At 48.5% G+C, this 17,741-nt stretch overlaps 2 protein-coding genes across 4 annotated transcripts; both read right to left on the bottom strand.

Annotated features, from left to right (window-relative positions):
* Positions 1 to 773: 773 nt before the first annotated feature.
* On the bottom strand, positions 774 to 14,873 carry BCL9 (BCL9 transcription coactivator). 3 transcript variants are annotated; one of them, XM_019740028.3, is made up of 7 exons: positions 14,740 to 14,873; positions 13,458 to 13,774; positions 12,181 to 12,370; positions 11,140 to 11,239; positions 6,214 to 8,455; positions 4,720 to 4,980; positions 774 to 3,164 (listed from the first exon to the last, which is right to left on the bottom strand). In XM_019740028.3, exons 1-7 carry the CDS (start codon positions 14,790 to 14,792, stop codon positions 2,047 to 2,049), a joined length of 4,281 nt encoding a protein of 1,426 aa, XP_019595587.3. In that variant the 5' UTR covers positions 14,793 to 14,873; the 3' UTR covers positions 774 to 2,046. The 3 variants fall into 3 exon arrangements, with proteins under 3 accessions (XP_019595587.3, XP_019595589.3, XP_019595590.3); XM_019740030.3 differs by having other exon boundaries at positions 774 to 3,128; XM_019740031.3 differs by having other exon boundaries at positions 13,680 to 13,774.
* LOC141568698 (uncharacterized) lies at positions 14,815 to 15,039 on the bottom strand. The gene has a single exon (XM_074319319.2). It carries the CDS (start codon positions 15,037 to 15,039, stop codon positions 14,815 to 14,817), a length of 225 nt encoding a protein of 74 aa, XP_074175420.2.
* Between the last annotated feature and the right edge of the window lie 2,702 nt (positions 15,040 to 17,741).

Raw genomic sequence — 17,741 nt, 5'->3', positions numbered from 1 at the left:
AAAAAACAGCTCTCAAAACCACTTCTCAGGTGGTGGGACACCAATTTGTCCCCGTTTGTCTGTAGACACTTGGCACCTGCCCCTCCTCACCGAGGTTCTTACCTCAGAACAAACATGCACAGACGCCCACTCACTCCACTAAAAATGCCTACAACTCAAATACACAACCCAGAACAAACCCAACCGTGCAGAAAGACAAACAGCGAGTCCCTTGGACATGTCCCGAGCAGGACACGCACTGACGAGCTGAAGGCGTGGGCTATACAGACCGAGCAGGGCTGGCACCGGGCACACTCGGCTGGCAGAACGGACCCCAAGCTCACAGGCTGTGGAAACCCAGGGCTTGCATGTATGGTGAGAATAGTAAGAACCTTGTTCCTTAACAAGATCCAGGGACGTTTCATAGCCTATTCAAGTGACTAAATATATCTTTGGCCTTCCTAATTACTTCACACCATTGAATTGGCGCTCACAAAAATTCCTAGTCAAGACTATTAATCGCCTCGAGAGGTAACTGTCAGCAATGGATGCCAGGGCTGCGCCTCTGCCCATAGCTAAAATGTCACGGCGGAGACAGGCACAGGATGGGATAAAGGGGTGTGAAGTCACTCAACAGCAAGGGAGAAGCCTCCTCTGGCACTTGGCACACTGTCCCCAACCCGCACCGCCAATCACCTCCAATACAAAGACATTATGCTCCTGGGTCACGTGGCAACTCATGTGCCCAACACTAAACACACAGGAATCCAAGTGAACAAAAAAAGGCTGCTCAATTTTGTAAGAAACAATATATTTTATTTTTCTGACACCACAGCTCTGGTGAGTGGTTTTGTACCAAATTTAATGGAGGTTACACAGAACGTTTTACGCATGGGAGGGCGGGGAAAGGAAGGAACCAGAAAATTAAAAACAAAAAAACAAAATCCTGGGTAGCTTTTAGCATCTGTTCCACTCCCACATTAATAAAATTCACTTGGGAATTCCTAAGAAAAGGAGGACGAAAACCAGGCGGGCAGGGAAGGGCATGTTGGGGAAGAGAAGACGAAGGGAAAAGACCCTCGAGCATCCCAAAGACAGGCCTCTCCCTCCGGCAGCCGGGACCACCCCCGGCACGCAAGGCGAGGCTTCGTTATCGTTAGATTGATTTTCCCCAAAGGAACACCATGTATTGCAGCTGCCAAAGGGAAAAAGAAGGAGGGAAGCAGGGGTCACCCGTGGTGGGGGAGGAGGGCACAGGGGAACGAAACACACTGAACCAAGGAGGTGGGGAAGGAGAGGGGAGGGAAAACAAGAGAAAAACGTGACGGTGGGTTTGCAGACTGGGAGAGAGAGTGCTGAAGAGCACCTGAACTGAAAAACAAATGTCCTAAACGTCATTATTTTTAAAAAGAAAAATTTCCCCCCTCCCCCCACCCCTCGCTGAACTTAGTTCCTTTTTTTTTTTTTGTGCTTTTCATTAATACTCTGCTCTGAGGTCGTAGTTTGGTTTTTCTATACACTGGAGTTGAAAGAAAAGAGTCCAAAGGTCTGAAGATGGATTCTCCACCTAAAAGTAAACGGCCCAGCATTCCTGTTCTCCTCTTGTCCCAAAGACTCAAGTCTCTGCTAAAATCCCTTTGACAATATAGTACAGTACACACACACACAAAATAAAGCCCAAAGCAAAAAAACAACAAAACCAGCAAAGAATCCTGGGAGAAGCCAGTCCAAAGGACGTAAACATACAGAGAACGGTGCAACACATGACCGATGGCAATTCTCAAAGCACGGCTACCAATTCCCAAAAGGAGGTGCCATCATGGGATACCCAAGTCCACAAAAATAATCTTTAAAAAATAAATCTTAAAAAAAACACACCTGTTGATTAAATGAATCATTTGTTTTTAGGTAAATCCATACATTCTCGAGTTCCCCCCTCCCCCACAGCAGCCCCCGGGTCTCTGTTCTCCTATTGCATGACCAACAGTCTCCTGGAACTCCCCCGAAGCAGCCCTCAGGATCTGGAATCTCATCTTGACAAGGGTCGGCACATCCATTCTTAGCAGCTTAAAACATCATGTTTCCTGGGTTGCCAGGTCCTTGGCTAAAGCCACCCATGCCCACGTCAGTGGCCATGCCCCGGGGCCTCATCTGTGGGGGAATCATGATGTTCTGTTGGGGTCCCATCATGCCCTGCATGGACATCATCATGCCCGGAGAGCCCACAGGCCCAGGGTGGGTGTAGAGCCCAGCAGGCCCCCGATCCTTGCCAGGAATCATGCCCACGGCAGCAGCTGGATTGCTCATCAGGGTGGGCTGGCCGGGCATTGTCGGTTGTGCTGGTGACATCATCCGGTGGTGAGGTCCCATCATGCCTTGCTGGAGAAAGGCTGGTGGTCTCATTGGGTTGTGGCCTGGCATGGATGGAGCTGTGCCAAGGGGGATGTCCGGAGTTCCCACGGGCCCTGGACCTCCCATGCCAGGTAATGCTAGTCCCATCCTGGGGGCTTGGTCGCCCATCATCCCCTGCATGTGCGAAAACCCAGGCCCAGGCCCTTGCGGCTGTTTACGGCCTGGGACTTCCCCTCGAGGGAAATATTGCAGTGTCTGGCTAGGCTTCTCGGATGGAATAATGCGAGACAGATCAAACTCAGGAATTCCGGTGGCTCCAGGTCGGATGACCTCCTGCAGATCCGGGTCTGTAAACACTGAAGGCATGCTGTTCCCCAGGACAGCGAAGGAGTCAGGACCCCCTGGGCCTCCAGGCTTGCAAAGTGCTGCATCTGTTGAACTCTGGGGCAGGTTGCTGGGGCGGCCAAGGGGACCTTCTCCTGGGAAACCCATACCTCCTGGGAAGTTGCCCTGCCCCCCACTGGGGCCGTTGTGAGGGAATGGAACCTGCTGTGGAGGAGACTGTACCGGAGGGAAGCCCTGGGGAAAGCCCATCCGTCCTTGAGGTACCATCGGAGGCTCCTGGGACCCGTGCCCCATGATAGGATTGTGTGACATCAGGCCCGGCCCCATTGGGACCCCATGAGGAGGTATGTTGGGTCCCATGGCATTCGGAGAGGGCATCTGATTGGAGTGAGAAAGCGGCTGGGTCATTCCCATTGGGCTGAGGGTTGGCATCGGAACCACGGGGTTTGGACCTGAAATTCGAGGATTCTGTGTATTAATGCCCATTCCTAGAAAAAGAAAGATATCAAAGAAATCAACTTAACCAAAAGCAACTGTAATAAATCACATTAATGAGAAAATGATTGTGCCTCAAATGTGCATGGAACTGTTCTGGGAAAGCACAGCACACACAAGCCTTGCCCTCAGTAAGGTCAGAATACCTTCCGGGGCACACAAACCAACAGCTCTGTGACACAGCACACTACTGAGTCTTCAACTGTCTGATGTAAGAGCAGGCAGAAGACAACTAGGAAGGAAGTCTCCTGTATGAACAAATTAATATTGCACAAATTAATATGCAAATGATATAGTCGTCTTCACTGGAGACATTTAATATGGAAGCAAACAATTTGTCTGAACGACCGGAGTACGGTCCGTTTTGGAGAAAGAGGATGAAGCAGACCTACAAATCCAAGACTCAGAAATAACCACAACAAGGAAACCAAACAGGCCTTCATCAACTGACATCGGACATCATCCAGTTACACTGCCTCACAGAGAGAGCACTTCAGTCTCGGTTCTATGAAACGTTAAAGAAAAAACTTTGTATGCAGAAGAAAAGCATGCAGATTCTACTAGTCTCTGGGACATTAATATATGTATTTGGTCTATGGAATTAGCACTGAGAGTAGTAAGGATGGTGGCTTGTGCTGTCTACAGAGCAAGGCCTACCCTGATTAATTGGGATTACTGATCAATAAGGAGCATTCCTAACAATTGTTTCCCAAAAAATAAGACCTAGCCGGACAATCAGCTCTAGTGCATCTTTTGGAGCAAAAATTAATATAAGACCCGGTATTATATTATAATTATATCATATATTTTATATTATACTTATATTAATGTATTATATGTTATATTACATTATACCTGGTCTTATATTATAGTAAAATAAGACCGGGTCTTATAGTAATTTTTGCTCCAAAAGACGCATTAGAGCTAAGTGTCTGGCTAGGTCTTATTTTTGGAGAAACACAGAATCACAATGGAACTGGAGCCAAAACCGGGGCGGAAAAGTCACAGTCTCTTTGCAGATCACCTTCACCATCTCAGGTCATTCCCCGGCAGTGAGATTTGCAGGGGCAGGAGGTGTAGGAGTGAACGGTACGGAAGGGAGAAATTTTCTCTCTTGTCCTAAAGAAAGTGCTTCTCTAGGAAACAGGGGCTTTCCACTATCTGAAATCTTGCAGCCGCTTGTGGTTTGAGGCTGCCCGTCCAGGAAAATATTTGGGAACTAAAGACATTCCAATCAGCATGTTAAAAAGAAACTGCTTTCAGTATCGCTCTAGGAGGACCCCCTCCCCCCCCACACACACACACCAAAGCATCAGAACTTCTGTAAGGAAACTGTTTTCTTATAAGCATTTACTGAATCGAGCCAATAAAAAACTGTCATTATCTTCTCTAGTCAAGACACTTTAATTCTACTGAAAACTGACTTTGGTGGTATACTTTTCAACTTGTCGAACCTCCATCTACTGAGGTCTATAGCTGTCGAGAAAACATGCGAGAAGCTTCTCTTGTCCTATGTCAGCTCCAGATCCCAGCTTCCTGATGTCTTACCTGGCATGTTATTCATTGATGGCAAGTTGGGAGAACGAGCTGGAGGGGAGTCGTCGTCTGAGCTGGCCACAGTCTTGATGGCATCATGGTATAATGGGGTGGAACTGGGCATTGCAAACTTGGACATTCGCGACATCATAATGGACAGTGGGTTCTGGGACAGGGTCGGCTCTGGAGGCATCGTGTAAGGTGTGCTAGAGGGGAGACTTCCCGGGATGTTCACAGAGGCAGACTGGCTGGCTGTAGGAGGTGGGGGGCCCCCTAGGAGAACACAGCAAAAGAAAACAAAAATGGGCAGCGAATTAGATGCCTCTTGAAGGCGAGCGGGCCTGTGATTATGAGGTAGCAAGGCCAGGATGAGACAGATGAACGGGACAGTGTTATTAGACCTGCGACGCAAATCATCAATCTCCTAGTCAAGCTCGGTGTGTGTGCAGAGGGAGATGGCCGCGAGATGCGGGGGTGATGGATCGCAGAGGGGAAGACAAACACACCAAGAACGCATTAGAAATATTAGCTCAAGCTCGGGAAAAACCTGGTTTGCAGACAACTACGACACCGAAAACAACGCGAAATAAGTGGCTTGTTCCCTTGCCAATCGCAATTTAGAATTCGACTCAGGGACCAGTCTGCTGTGGAGCCAGACTAGCGATCTGCCCCCAGGTATGAGCCACACCACACTACACACGCTCTTGATTCATTCCCACAACAAGGTGTTTGAACTAGGAAGGTCTGAGGGGGGTGTTCCACCGAACACCTGCTGTGGACCGCGGTCCAACAGAGACTCACACTTTGGCTTGGGAGGATCAACCTCCCCCAATTCTGATTCTAGCCTTTCTCAAGTGGATATGGCTTGGACCTAGTATTTATACCTCAGTACTCATCTTCTCCTGACCACCTCTGGTCCCATTCACCGAACCACCATCATCAGTGAGAGCTTCTCCCAGGAAGAAAATACTAATCAGCTGCAGCTGACCTGTGAGAACAGCAGTCTACTAAGAAGATTTTGGTAACTGTTTCTGTGGTCAACACGTATTAACGAAAACCACTCAAATCTCTCGGCAGCTTCCCCTCTTCGCTTGGGATTATCCTCAGAATGTGCTGATTTGAGGGCAGCCCCCTGAAGTGGGTGGGTGGGAAGCCGTATTTATCCACTGTTAAGACATTTTATTTCAGCAACGTGTTCACTGTACAAATGTAAATGATTCTGTGAAATGACACAGATTTCCCATTTTTTCCTCCTCCTTTGAACTGTCCTATCTGATAAATTCTGCACTAAGAGCCCGTGTATCTTTGACAGGACAGGACAGGACACTTGCTCATAACCCCATGGAAGCACTGACCACGCACTATGCCACAAATACATCCATCTTGGCAAAGGCTGCCACCTCGGGTTGCATAATCAAGTTAGGACACCAGTTTTCTTGAAGGAAATACAACAGGTTTTGGCAATGTCTAAGCTCCCAGGTCCCCCAGCGATGTGAGCACACTGACCTGATTCCACGCTCCCCAGCATGGCAGGGGAGGCCATGGTGAGGGGCGCTTTATGGTTTGGAGGGATCCCCGGACTCTGAAGGGGAGGTTTTGGAGAGGAGGTCCATCCAGGTGACGGGGCAGGAAGTGATGGAGACTTGAGGTGAACAGGCGAAGCAGCAGCAGACCCCAAGACAGGAGGGGATTTAATGGAAGCAGCAGCAGCTGGGCCCGCCAGCATGCCTGCCAGCTGCGATGGAGTCTGGGGGGACTTGAGGTTCCCAGAAGGCGAGCCCAGCATCGGTGACTGGACTTGGCGCATCGTGGGAGATTTCAGAGGGTTAATGCCTGGGGAGTGCACCTGGCTGCCTGCCACAGATATATCCAAAGGCTTCCGCCCCAGGCCGCGCTGCACTGGAGGAGCTGTGTTGAGGCTAGTGGGATTACTGGAAGGGTTGAGAGGTAGTGGTGGCATATGACTGAGCCGGCTGTTAGTCCTTTGGTCGGGCCCAATTGGTTCTCTGAGATTCCGCAAGCCACTGCTGCCGCCTGGCCCCTGAGACATGGGAAGGAATGGCCTGGGGCCCATGCCATATTCTTGCTGAGGGTGCTCACCAAATGGCAGGGGTACCATCTTCTGCTGAGCAGGCAGCATGTCTGCACCACCGGGGCGTAACTTCAGCATGTCCTCAGGGCCCGCCCCAGCCTCTCTCATCTTCTGAGGTATCATCTGAGAGTTGGATCCCATGTTGACACTTAGACTGACGTCTCCCTTCATGCCACTAGGAACCATCCCAAACTCAAGGTCCCGACCAGGGCCCATCTGGGGGGGCATTCCTTTTGGAAAGTCACCCCTGGAAGGACTCAGAGGACCCTCAACTGGTATTCGAGGGAAAATGGGGTTATTCCCAGGCTCCAGGTGTCGCTGGGGGGCTGGGATCATGCGGCTCATGTCCATGTTGGGCCTGATGCCTTCGATGCTCATGCCCGGGGGGAGACCCAGCTGTTTCTCTGCCAGCTGCTGTTGAAACATCTCTTCGGACAATCCTTGGGGGTTGGGGAAGCGTTCCCCTCGGCCGGGACCACTGAAGACGCCCTGGCCAGGCGGGAAGTTTCGACCGTCTGGGATTTTTGGCACATCATCTGGCCAACTGACTCCAGAAAGCCCTGGTCTAGAAGCCGGGGTGGGGACATTCGGCCCCTCCATTTCAGAGGTTATCATTCCTGCAAAGCCGGGGAGGCGCATCTGGCCCCCTGGCAGGTTGGGGTGGGGGGCCATACCCCTCGGAGGCAGAGAATGTGGCATGTTGAGCCCATCGGCAAATGGCTCTGCACCCCCAGGCCCCCAGCCCTCGCTGGGGGTCATCTGGTACGGAGGGGGGGGGCCTCGGACCACGCCCCGGGGCCCGTGCTGATGGGCCATCATGTCCTGCAGGGAGCACTGCTGCACGACCACTTGCTCCTGCTTCCTCCTCTTCTCTTCGTAAAACTCCTGCTGCAGCTTCAGCCACGCTATCTGCTCAGGGGTCATGTGATCCAGGTGGTCGGGGCCTAGGGGCCCAGGCTGCGAGTTCATGGAAGGTGGAACCATTTCATCTGGAGCAAAGGGCACGTCTCTGTGTCCTTGAGGGCCAAATGGAGCTCCCACGTCTGTCCGGGACCCAGGTCCCTTACCTAGGCTTTGGGATTGAGCCATCATGGCCTGTATCGGCCCTTCTGGTTTTTTCTGAGGTCCGTCTAATACGCCACTGTTCTGCTGGGGTCCCCCACTTTGTCCTCCGGTAAATTCTTTCTCATCAGGGAAGAGCATTCGTTGGATATCTCTGAGCGTTTGTAAGGAGCGCTCCCGGTGCTCCAGCTGCTCCTGAGACAGACCGTCGGGGTTCTCCCCCAGCGTGGGGGGCTCTCCACTGGACACTGGTGGAGGTGGAGGGGCTTTGGGATCTGCTGAAGAACTATCGCCCCCCTGGGAGATAGGGGTCACTGCTCGGTTATTGGGTGTCGAGTTGGGCCCGGCGCCGTCTGGGGGCAGTGGAGCGGAGCTGGCAGGACTGGCGACAGAAGGAATCAGTTTGTTTTCTACCCCGGGACTACCCCCGTCCAGGGGACGTGGCGGGGCGGCAGGCTTGGGTGCTGGTGCCGGAATGGGTGGAGTTGGCTGCAGTCTGGTGTTCTGGGAAGAATTCTGGTCCTGGTTGGCTGGAGCTGGGGGCTGCTGTGGGAGAGGCTTCGGATCATTCCGAAGGGCAGATATCTGTGTGTTCTGAAGATAAATGAGATTTTCACAAATCATGGGTAAATTGAACAGAAGGGTGATTCAAAGAGCAAGATACGTTATAAAGGACTCGTCCCAGTCACATAAATTTACACTGACACTTGCGGCAGAAATTGCTCATGTCCAACCCCACTTTGGACATGGAGACATTTTGATTTTTCTTTCCCCCCACTTTACTGTCAAATAGCAGCCTCTTCCCCTCGCTGAAGATCAGGTGTCAATAAGCATATAGGCATGCCAGGGGAGGGCCGGTCTGCCAAAGCGAATACATCTGAGTATCTATTTCGAGGAACAGGTCTGATATCACGTATCTACTATGTGTTTCCGATTCAGGGTGAGATTAGTTTCTTGGTATGTGGGAGGCTATACCTAACACCTTTTTCTTTTCCCCGAAAGTACAACTAGGTCTGCAGACGTCTCACTGCCAATCAACAGGCCTGATGTTTTCAACTGAAAGAGAAAGTACCTGTCACAGCTCGGTCCCCTACCAGCCAGAGGCAGCAGGCAAGGCCGCCCCGTTTCAGTGTCTCCTCTGGCAGGGTGACAACCAACGTACTCCTCTCCTTGAGTTTCCAGGGGGCCTGACATCTCTGGTTTCTGTTTTCAGTTTGTGATCACTGATTCCATATTTGATAAGAATTTGTACATTAACTGTAGTAAGATAATCTGCAGGCAGGAAGCGTCTGTGGAGAAATCTGAGGCTATCTCGCTCGTGGTGTCTCTTGATCTGTTCTTTCCAATAGACAGCACACTGCCCTTTTCACAGGCTGGATGATCGCCTTATTATTATTTATTAAGTACCAATGCTACACTGAGTCCTGGGTAAAAGCACTCTCACCTACGGCAGGTGACACGGATGCTGGTAGGTGTTTGGAAGAGGGACGTACGTACATGTCCCGGGTGAAATCCCTGGCACCCTGGAGGTACTGAGGAGTGGGAGGGCCCAGCCTCAGGAAGCTTTCACCAGCCTCCAGGGAGCTGCGCGGTCCCTTTGCAGTGTTCATTTGCTTCTACCTGTTCACTTAATCCAGCCTGCATTTCCAAACCCCTAAGGCTCTTACTTACCTCCCCACCTCCTCTCTGGAATGTTTACCTGTGTGCAAACTTGTACACGAGTCATTATGTGTATCTCTGCGTAGGAACAGTTTGTGTTGCATACACACCGGACATAACTTCCAGGACTCATATTCTGTGACTGTGTGTAAACGCTTCCCCTGCGCGTATCCCTGCACATGTCTGCAGACAGAGATCGGCGTGGGTCAGCCTGGCTGACCTGTGGGACCCTGTACGGGCAAAGTGTCCTCCACGCCCGATGCCTTAACTGGAGAGTGGAGGTCACCTCCACTTGCTTCCAGTGCCATTTTAAGTTTCATTTTGTTGGCCAGGTTTTATTTGTGTGTTGGAGGTGGGCACTGGTTTCCTATCACAAAAAAAATAGTTTAGTACCATCCTATTTTAGATTTGGAGCGATGGTGATTTGACTATCCCCAACTCCCTCCTTCTTAACTCCTTTTCTGATTTCATTTAGTACCAGAGAAGGTTGGAGGTGAAAACTGCATTCAGATCTGTCCCTAAGTCAATAAAATGTTGATTTGACTTGCATTGTACTTTATGTATCCTAGGACAATATAAATTTTGAATATGTATGTGTATACATATATAGTTTTAAAATACGTGTATGTGTATATACATATATACATACATGTGTGTTTCCATACACACACACACACACACACACACTCACACACACACATTTTAAATATTACATATATCCATCCTCTTCCCTCGCATAGTGGAGATGCATGAGGAATGTGAAATTCCTTTTCTAAGTCTAGGAAAGCCCGTGCAAGCTCTGTTATGTTAACAGACACAGGGACTTCTTTGATATACAACATAGACAAAATGTCATCTATTTTATCTTGAGTTGTTACTTCAGTCATTTATTGTCATTTAGCTTTTCCCTTGGGTAAGATTCACCCCAGTATTAGATTTTTATATTTCCAGGGACTGTGTCTTGAACCTCTTAAGTGTCCCCACAGCATTTGGTGCAATGCCTTGCCAATGCCAGATGTAAGAAATATCTTTTCATTCGGTCTGGAACACTACGGGTACTAAAACAGCTTTTTCTATTGTAGTTGACAGTAGGTGCTTAAGTTCCAGACAGAAGCAGACTAAGGTTTATTACAATTTTGGAAATATCAAGGAATTAAAAACATTCGATGGTCCTCTCACTTTGAACTGAGCACGAACCATTTTAAAAGTCACCGAGACTCTAATTAGGGTATCATCAGCATGTTTGCAGTTTTCAGTTGTTGCTTTTTCCTGTTCTTTAACTAACTCAAGAGTGTTTGTTATTTTTTTAAAAAAAACCTGCCCTATACACAGGATCTGATTTCAGGTTTTCCCAGATATGGTTACATGAAGGAAATTCTAAGGTATCCAAGTTAACTCCTTTTTTAATTTACACATTTTCCCTTCTAGTAATTCATCAATGTACCAACATGCTAGTAGGAAAGGCCAGCGCAGTGTGACGTGCCCCAAACCATACGACACCAGGATTAGGTTACATGCCCAGAAGGCAGCATATCGCCCTATCAATGACATTCACCATCTCTCACCCTTACGGTCACTGCAGACCCTTTAAACCGTATTCCATTTCCACAACAACGTACCAGAGGGGCTGTGCTTCTCTCTGTCTTGCTGTTTGAGATGTTCTGGATGTGGAAAGAGACGATCGTTTCAACCTGGCCCTTTAGTACGGCTTCTGCAGCTCTGCAGAGACAGAGGAGGCGCATAGACTAGGACTTGTTTCTTTCACTAACTGTAAGTCCAGAGCACTTTCACCCCAGACTGAACTTGTACGAGACAGGAAGGAGAAGTATAAAGAACCATGGGAAATGTGGCATGAGAAGAAACTAAGAAAAATAGGTTTTCATTATTTATGCCTATCATTTACCATCGAACTTCTGAAATCAGAAGATAGCCATTAGCAAATCTCCAAAGAGGCACTAAAAACAAAAAAAAACCTCCACAAGATTTTCTTGCTCAAATCAGGGCACTATGGTGGATATTTTATTGGGAAACCTAGTTCAAAATCCCAAGCCCAGAAGGGTGAAAGTGAAATCTCACACCACCTAAAGGTCATCTACAGCTGTCAAGATTCACTTTGTATATTAACTGACAAATCTTAAAGTGAAAAAAGTGTCAGAAAACTGTATGTATGGTATATTCACATTTTTTATAAATAACTAAAAATCCACTGATCCATCCATCCACCAGAAACATAGTATATACCAAAGTGTTCACAGTAGTTATCTTAAATTCAAGATTTTGTTTTTCCTTTTAATTATCTGTATTTTCTAATTATTCTAAAACAGACATGTATTACTTGGGTTATTTTTAAAAAAGAATAATAAGTTGCGGAAAAGTGTATTGTACAATCAATCCCTTTTGCATTTAAAAAGGTACACATGTATGTTTGTATAAGCACAAAACATTTCCGGAAGGAGAGCCAAGGAAGTAACTAATCCATAGTTGCCTCTGAGGGGTTGGGGTGGGGAGGTTCCGTATTTTATTTCACCTCTTTCTGTGCTGTTAACTTTAAGTGATAGTAATATAAGTGGGCAAAAAAAAAAAAGTCTTCCATGGGCATAAGAATGTAGGTGCCCAAACACTCAGGCCCTGCCAACAGCGCGTCACAGCCATCAACTTACTTGTTGGCCATCTCAGTAGAAAACACATATACCACTTTGGCTGGAGTCTTCTGAGCAGGCGTGGGCTCTGGGGCAGTAGTCTGGCCATGGGCAGGGGTGGAAGACCTGGGGGCTGTAGCATTTGACGGGGTCATCGAGTGTGGTGTGTGCTGTGAATCCTGGGACTTTATGTGGTCGGCAGAATTACATTCTAAAACAACGGAAAGGCGCACGTCACACAAAGAACACAACTCACTTTCTTCTGCCAGCAGATACAGCATCATAATACAAAACCCACCCTGAGAATTTCAAGGAGGAAGTACCTTGCTAAGAGGAAACCTCTCCTACTCATAAAAACGGAAATGCGCTTCTCCCGAAATGACTAATTGTAAAGCACTCTTCCCCCACCACCTCCTCTGTCACACGTCCCCTCAGATACTAGCGTATGTGTCCCTTCTTCCTGGAAACTGTTTTTGGAACCTCTTAGACTGGACTGGATGCCCCTGCTGGCTGAACCCACAACCCTCAACTTCTCAATTTCAGCATTTATCAAATTTTACAGTAATTGTTTAATGTTCTGCTGTCTAGGTACACTCAAATCCTTGAGGACAGCAACTGTGTGTGGATTGCTGATCAGAAACCCCCAGCACCTAACAGGTCTCCCACAAACACCTCAGGGAGGAAGGAAAGATGGGGGAACGATCACCCAGGTTTTCATTGTGAATTTGCGTTGGGGAGCCACACTTCCATTCCTTGAATGCTAACTTCATGTTCTGGCCTGCAGTTAGGATTTGGGATTTTATACCAGGAGGAAAAAAGCCGGAAACCACACCACTGGTCCCGTACTCGTGTTGGTTCACTCCGCTATGGTGCCCACCCCGATGTCCACCACACAGCACAAAAGCCAAGTGTTGGAGGATGAAGCTGATGGAGACGAGGCGGCGAGGCCAGAAAAGCTACCCCCGTGTGGGCCACTGGTACAGACCAGCTGGAGCAGCTGGCTCCATACGGAAGTACACGGAGCACGGAGGTAAGGACATCTGGAAGAGCACGGTCAGGGCCGTGGGACAGGCTCGCGTAACCCTGAGACAACTGCATCCTCAAGAGCGAGAGTCCTCAACAAGTGGTTCTAAACTATTCTTCAGGTAGCAGGAGAATGAGAAGAAATAGTTCCATCTGAAACTGGGCAAACTCCTGAATCTGACACCTACCCTCCCCACTTGGCTGGTGGGCTCTCCGGCATCCTTCCCTCGGGAATACCTACTTCCCTCTGAGTCTCAAAGATCTTATAGACATACCTTTAATGTCAGAGTCATCGTTTGGAGTCCCAGGATCTCTCTGATCAAAGGAGTCGGCGGAAATACTTCGCTCCCTTTTCCCCTTGCCCTTGGCACCATTTCCAGCCCCATTCTTCAGCCCCATGCTCCCACCTGGGCCAGGGAGTGCTTTAGGGGTATGGCCCCCACTCTTGGAGTCACAGGGGGATGGCTGGGATTGGCTGGCTGAGCCCCCCTGTTTACCCTGATTGGAGAATTTGGAATCCAGCTGGGGGTTTCCAGATGGGGACATCACTGTAGGGGGACGAACCATCACCTCCTGCTTTGACTTAGGGCTACTAAAAGAGACAGACAACAGAGGGAGGTCAGACACCGCACGCAGCTGGTCGGCACAAGTCACGGACAAGCAGCTGCTAGCATGGGTCAAGGAGCCCTCGAGGACTCAGCAAGCACCCCAAGTCCCGTCAGCCACTTGCTTGTTCACTCCACCCCTGCTCCCATCTCAGAGTCCTCCAGAGACGAGGCTTGAACAGAGTGGCCTGCCAGGTCTCGGGAACCCTAGAGTCACATGGGGACCCATCTCCAGGGCTTCTGTCAACGGTTTCTATGTACACAGAGAAGTGACTCTCCGACTAAGACTGGTGCAGGGTAAACAAACAGGCATCGTGAAGATCAAAATACTCCCCACCCCTCGGCTGATGACATGGGACAGCTGTAACGGGAGCCCAACTTCCCTGCTGGAAAATACGAGCAGGTCTAGGAGAGCGAGGAAACCCACTGTGACTGGCAGGTTCGGGAAACCTTCTGGGATCCAAGCCCAACAAGCAGCATCACACTGGAGCAGATCCACTAACCACCGCCCCCGGGGGACCCAGAAAAACGATTTTAAAACACCAACTTAAGTACCGTGCGTGGACCAGAGGAAAAGGTTCGCAGTGGGAGTGCAGGGGCTGGTGTTTTAGTTCTGAGCCCTTAGGCCCCCATGCCTTTCCAGGCCTCAGTCTCCTCACTTGCCAAGTTTAGCACATTGTACTGGGTGGTCTGTAAGGTCCTTTCGTTTGTGCTTTGGCGAGGAGTGGTCAGGGGATGATGGACAAAAGAACAGCAAAGGAAAACCCTCAACATAAACGTACCCTTAACATGACTGAACTGTGGCCTGTTTATTATTCTACTGCTATTTCTTTGTCTGTTTTCTCTTCTTTGCCCATTTGGGTCGCGCTGGCTTCTAACAGCACGTACTGTTCTATCAGTGAGTGTTCGCGGCCCACCTACGACGTCCCCCAGGCGCCGCCCTTGCTCTTACCTCTGTGTGTTTCCTGACGGAGAGTTCCTCACTTTAGGGTTACTGGAATGCATTGATTGAAATCCTGAGCTTGCGTCACAAACAGGGACGGGCTCCCCGAGTTCCTCTCGGGCTGCAGCAGAAACAGCTGCTGAGGGCAGTGGCAGGGGCCCACTGCTTGCTGGCTGTGTCCCTTAGCGCTGGCCACCTGTGTGCCTTTTTCCTCTTTGTTTTCCTCTGCTGTGGAAGTGGGTCCTTTCCCCTCGCAGCTCCAGCATCCTCTGGGTGTGTGCCTCCTGCCGCCAAAGGAAAATCTCGCATCTCCAGGGCACACTATGGGAAAAGGCCACCCCCAAAAAAGTTGGGAGCAAAAACAGAGAGACATAAAACACCCTTACAACAGGGCCACGGTTCAAGCACTAGCCACCTCCACGACGCAGCAGCTAGATCATTTCTCAGCTTGCTCAGGGGTAGAGGAAAGGGCGACATGTGTAGTCTGGCCAATAGGCTCTGGTGGTGAAGTCGCACGAGAGGGACGAAGGCTTGCGGCCAAGCGTACGGGCCTCCCACCCAAGCATCCTGGACCAGGTGCTCGTAAGCAGATTCAAGAAACACATTTTTGTTGTTAGCCACGTGGTCTCCCCTACATTTCTCTACTTCCGAATATAAAACCCTCTGAACCTTGAGTTTTTCTTTTTTCAAAACAATGCTCTGAAACCACTGGGGACTCTAAAGGCATGACAACTACCTGCTGTCTCACCTCTGATGGCAAACGGTGGCACCGAGATGTAACGACCCCATCCTGATGGCAAACCATGAAACAAATGAATCCATGTGTATGTTCTCAGGGCCTCGGGTGGGGAGGCATGAACCGAGGCACTTCTGAAATCAACTATTGAGCCAACACCAAATACAAACAGTTCTGCCCCCATTTCCATGATCTTTCTATTAAATTATGTGCCGAGTATGTGCCTTGTGGTCTCACTGCTTAATGACAAGGCACTGCAGGCCTGGGTAAGCGTGGGGGTGATCCATAATGCTGAAGGTAAAAGAACATCTTTGATGGCTAAGAGATGCTTTTGAGCCAATTTGCAAGGCTAATTTGAAGCATAAAGGTCAAGACGATATTCCCAAACCTAGCCAGAGAAGACACAAGAAAGCCCTTTATTTAGGGAAGCCTGGACTAAATATACCCTCAGTCACTGCTCCTTCTTGGGCAGTTCCAATATGGTTTCCTTGTAACCACTGTCCTCTCACCGTCCTTCCCACCTTCTGATCTTACTGATGGGTTACAGGACAGAAGAAGGAGGACGTTAGATGCAGGATTAGTGGCTAAAGAGTCAAACGGAGGTAGAAGTAGCTTGGGTGTGACAGCTTACATATACTTTGGGAGACTCAAAAACTGGACTAAAATTGGGAAGATCAGTAATATTCTAGGTTTGGGCACTGAGTCTGGTTCTTCATTTTGGGCACGAGAATAATCATTATCAAGTAAGAAATGTTTATTTTTTTTTTTCATTTAGAAGTTTGTAATAGTTCCAGCTATTTGACCTAAGACACCGAAAGGAATTTATGGAAGTTCTGAGGGCACACAGTTACGTTGTTTTTCTTTTTAAATGAAAAAGTCAGGGGAAAGAACGAGAATAATATGCTATGGAATATTTCTATGCCGACCTTAGGAGAAAGCATCCCCCAAAACATTGTGGTCTTGATGACATTTAAAGTGGTATTTTTATCCCCCATCACCTTAAGCTTTTTTTTTTTTTTCCAGTTTAGACTATAAAATTGATTGTGGTTGTCAAGTTTGACACACGCGATCACAAACCATTTTGTAATATCTCGCTAAACATCAGAAATCACTGGTACACCGGAAGTAGCAAATGCATCTTGCATGGACAAAACCATAAGAAAACACTGACCTCAGGAAAAGAAAAGCAGGTACCACCTATGAGGGTCCCTTCTGCAACTTCCTCCGGTACCTCTGTCTGCAGCATACATTCAAGCACTGTCATACGTCGTACTGAATCATCGTATGTGTATACTGTACCCCCCTACGAAGACCGTGCTTTGAAGACGAGAACCTAACTTTCCAGTTCTTCGGTTTTTCTATAATACTCAGCATAATGCACTAAGCATGTGGTTGGACCCTCGGTGACTTACTCAGCTTCTCCCAGAACAGAAACACTTGGCATCTGTGTTGCCCTCATCTTCTAAAGGAACTTAAAACATTACAAACATCAAATCACCTCAATCTGCCCAGCATTTCTGATGAGCTGGTAGCAAAGATTATTTCTAATGATAATACTGTGAACATAAAACACTGATTTTGAAAGTAGTTCTACATAGTTTCTTGTTCTCACAATTCGGTCCAACCTGCTCAACAGGCATTTGAGACTAAGGGACAGAGCCCACGGGTGTAAATGGCGTCTCCAGGTTCCCAGTCAGTGCTCGCTGAGTCCACTCTTTGCTCTAAGCTGTCTCCTTACCATGATTTTACGGGTGGGGAGGCAGCACAGAAGGCTGAAATAAGCATGTGGGTTCACTTGGTGACGGAACAACCCCAGGTGTTTCAACCCCTAATCCCAGGGAGTTGCTGGAATAAGTCACCTTTAGCTTTAGCCTTGCTGACACTTAAAACAATCAAGCCAAAAAAGTCTGCCAAGTGTCTCATCGTATAGTTCCAAAGAATGAAATTAGGCTCTTCGGCTCCTATGTTTGCCGTTGGTGCTCAACTGTTTACTTTTAAGGATTGGAAAAGATCTTCCACAGAATGGCTAATTATAGCCAGAAAGAGATTCCCCCCAATATAACTAACTCTCCTAACTCCTTAGATCTGTATGTACATTTCCTTCTTTTCTTCTTAAATAACACTTAAAACATTTACTAACTGTGTGTCAGGCACTCTTCTAAGCACTGTCCATACATACTAACTCACTCACAACCACCCCAGAAGGCAGGAACCACCATTACCCCTATTTTGCAGATGAGAAAACTGAGGCTCGAAAATGTGAAGTGATTTGCCC

Source organism: Rhinolophus sinicus, chromosome 7 (genome assembly GCF_057876585.1).
Source record: "Rhinolophus sinicus isolate RSI-liver-muscle chromosome 7, RSI-T2T, whole genome shotgun sequence".
NCBI classification, from domain to species: Eukaryota; Metazoa; Chordata; class Mammalia; order Chiroptera; family Rhinolophidae; genus Rhinolophus; species Rhinolophus sinicus.
Note: the sequence above shows the minus strand (reverse complement) of the source record. Positions and strands in the feature narration are given on the sequence as shown.

Bases quoted from the DNA above. Each gene is read 5' to 3' on its own strand.
- BCL9 (XM_019740028.3), bottom strand. From the start codon at position 14,792: ATGCATTCCAGTAACCCTAAAGTGAGGAACTCTCCGTCAGGAAACACA. The intron at 13,775-14,739 runs GTAAGAGCAAGG...TGTCTCTTTTAG, and splicing joins CCGTCAGGAAACACACAGAG to TAGCCCTAAGTCAAAGCAGG. The intron at 12,371-13,457 runs GTATGTCTATAA...CCGTTGTTTTAG, and splicing joins CGATGACTCTGACATTAAAG to AATGTAATTCTGCCGACCAC.
- LOC141568698 (XM_074319319.2), bottom strand. From the start codon at position 15,039: ATGCGAGATTTTCCTTTGGCGGCAGGAGGCACACACCCAGAGGATGCT.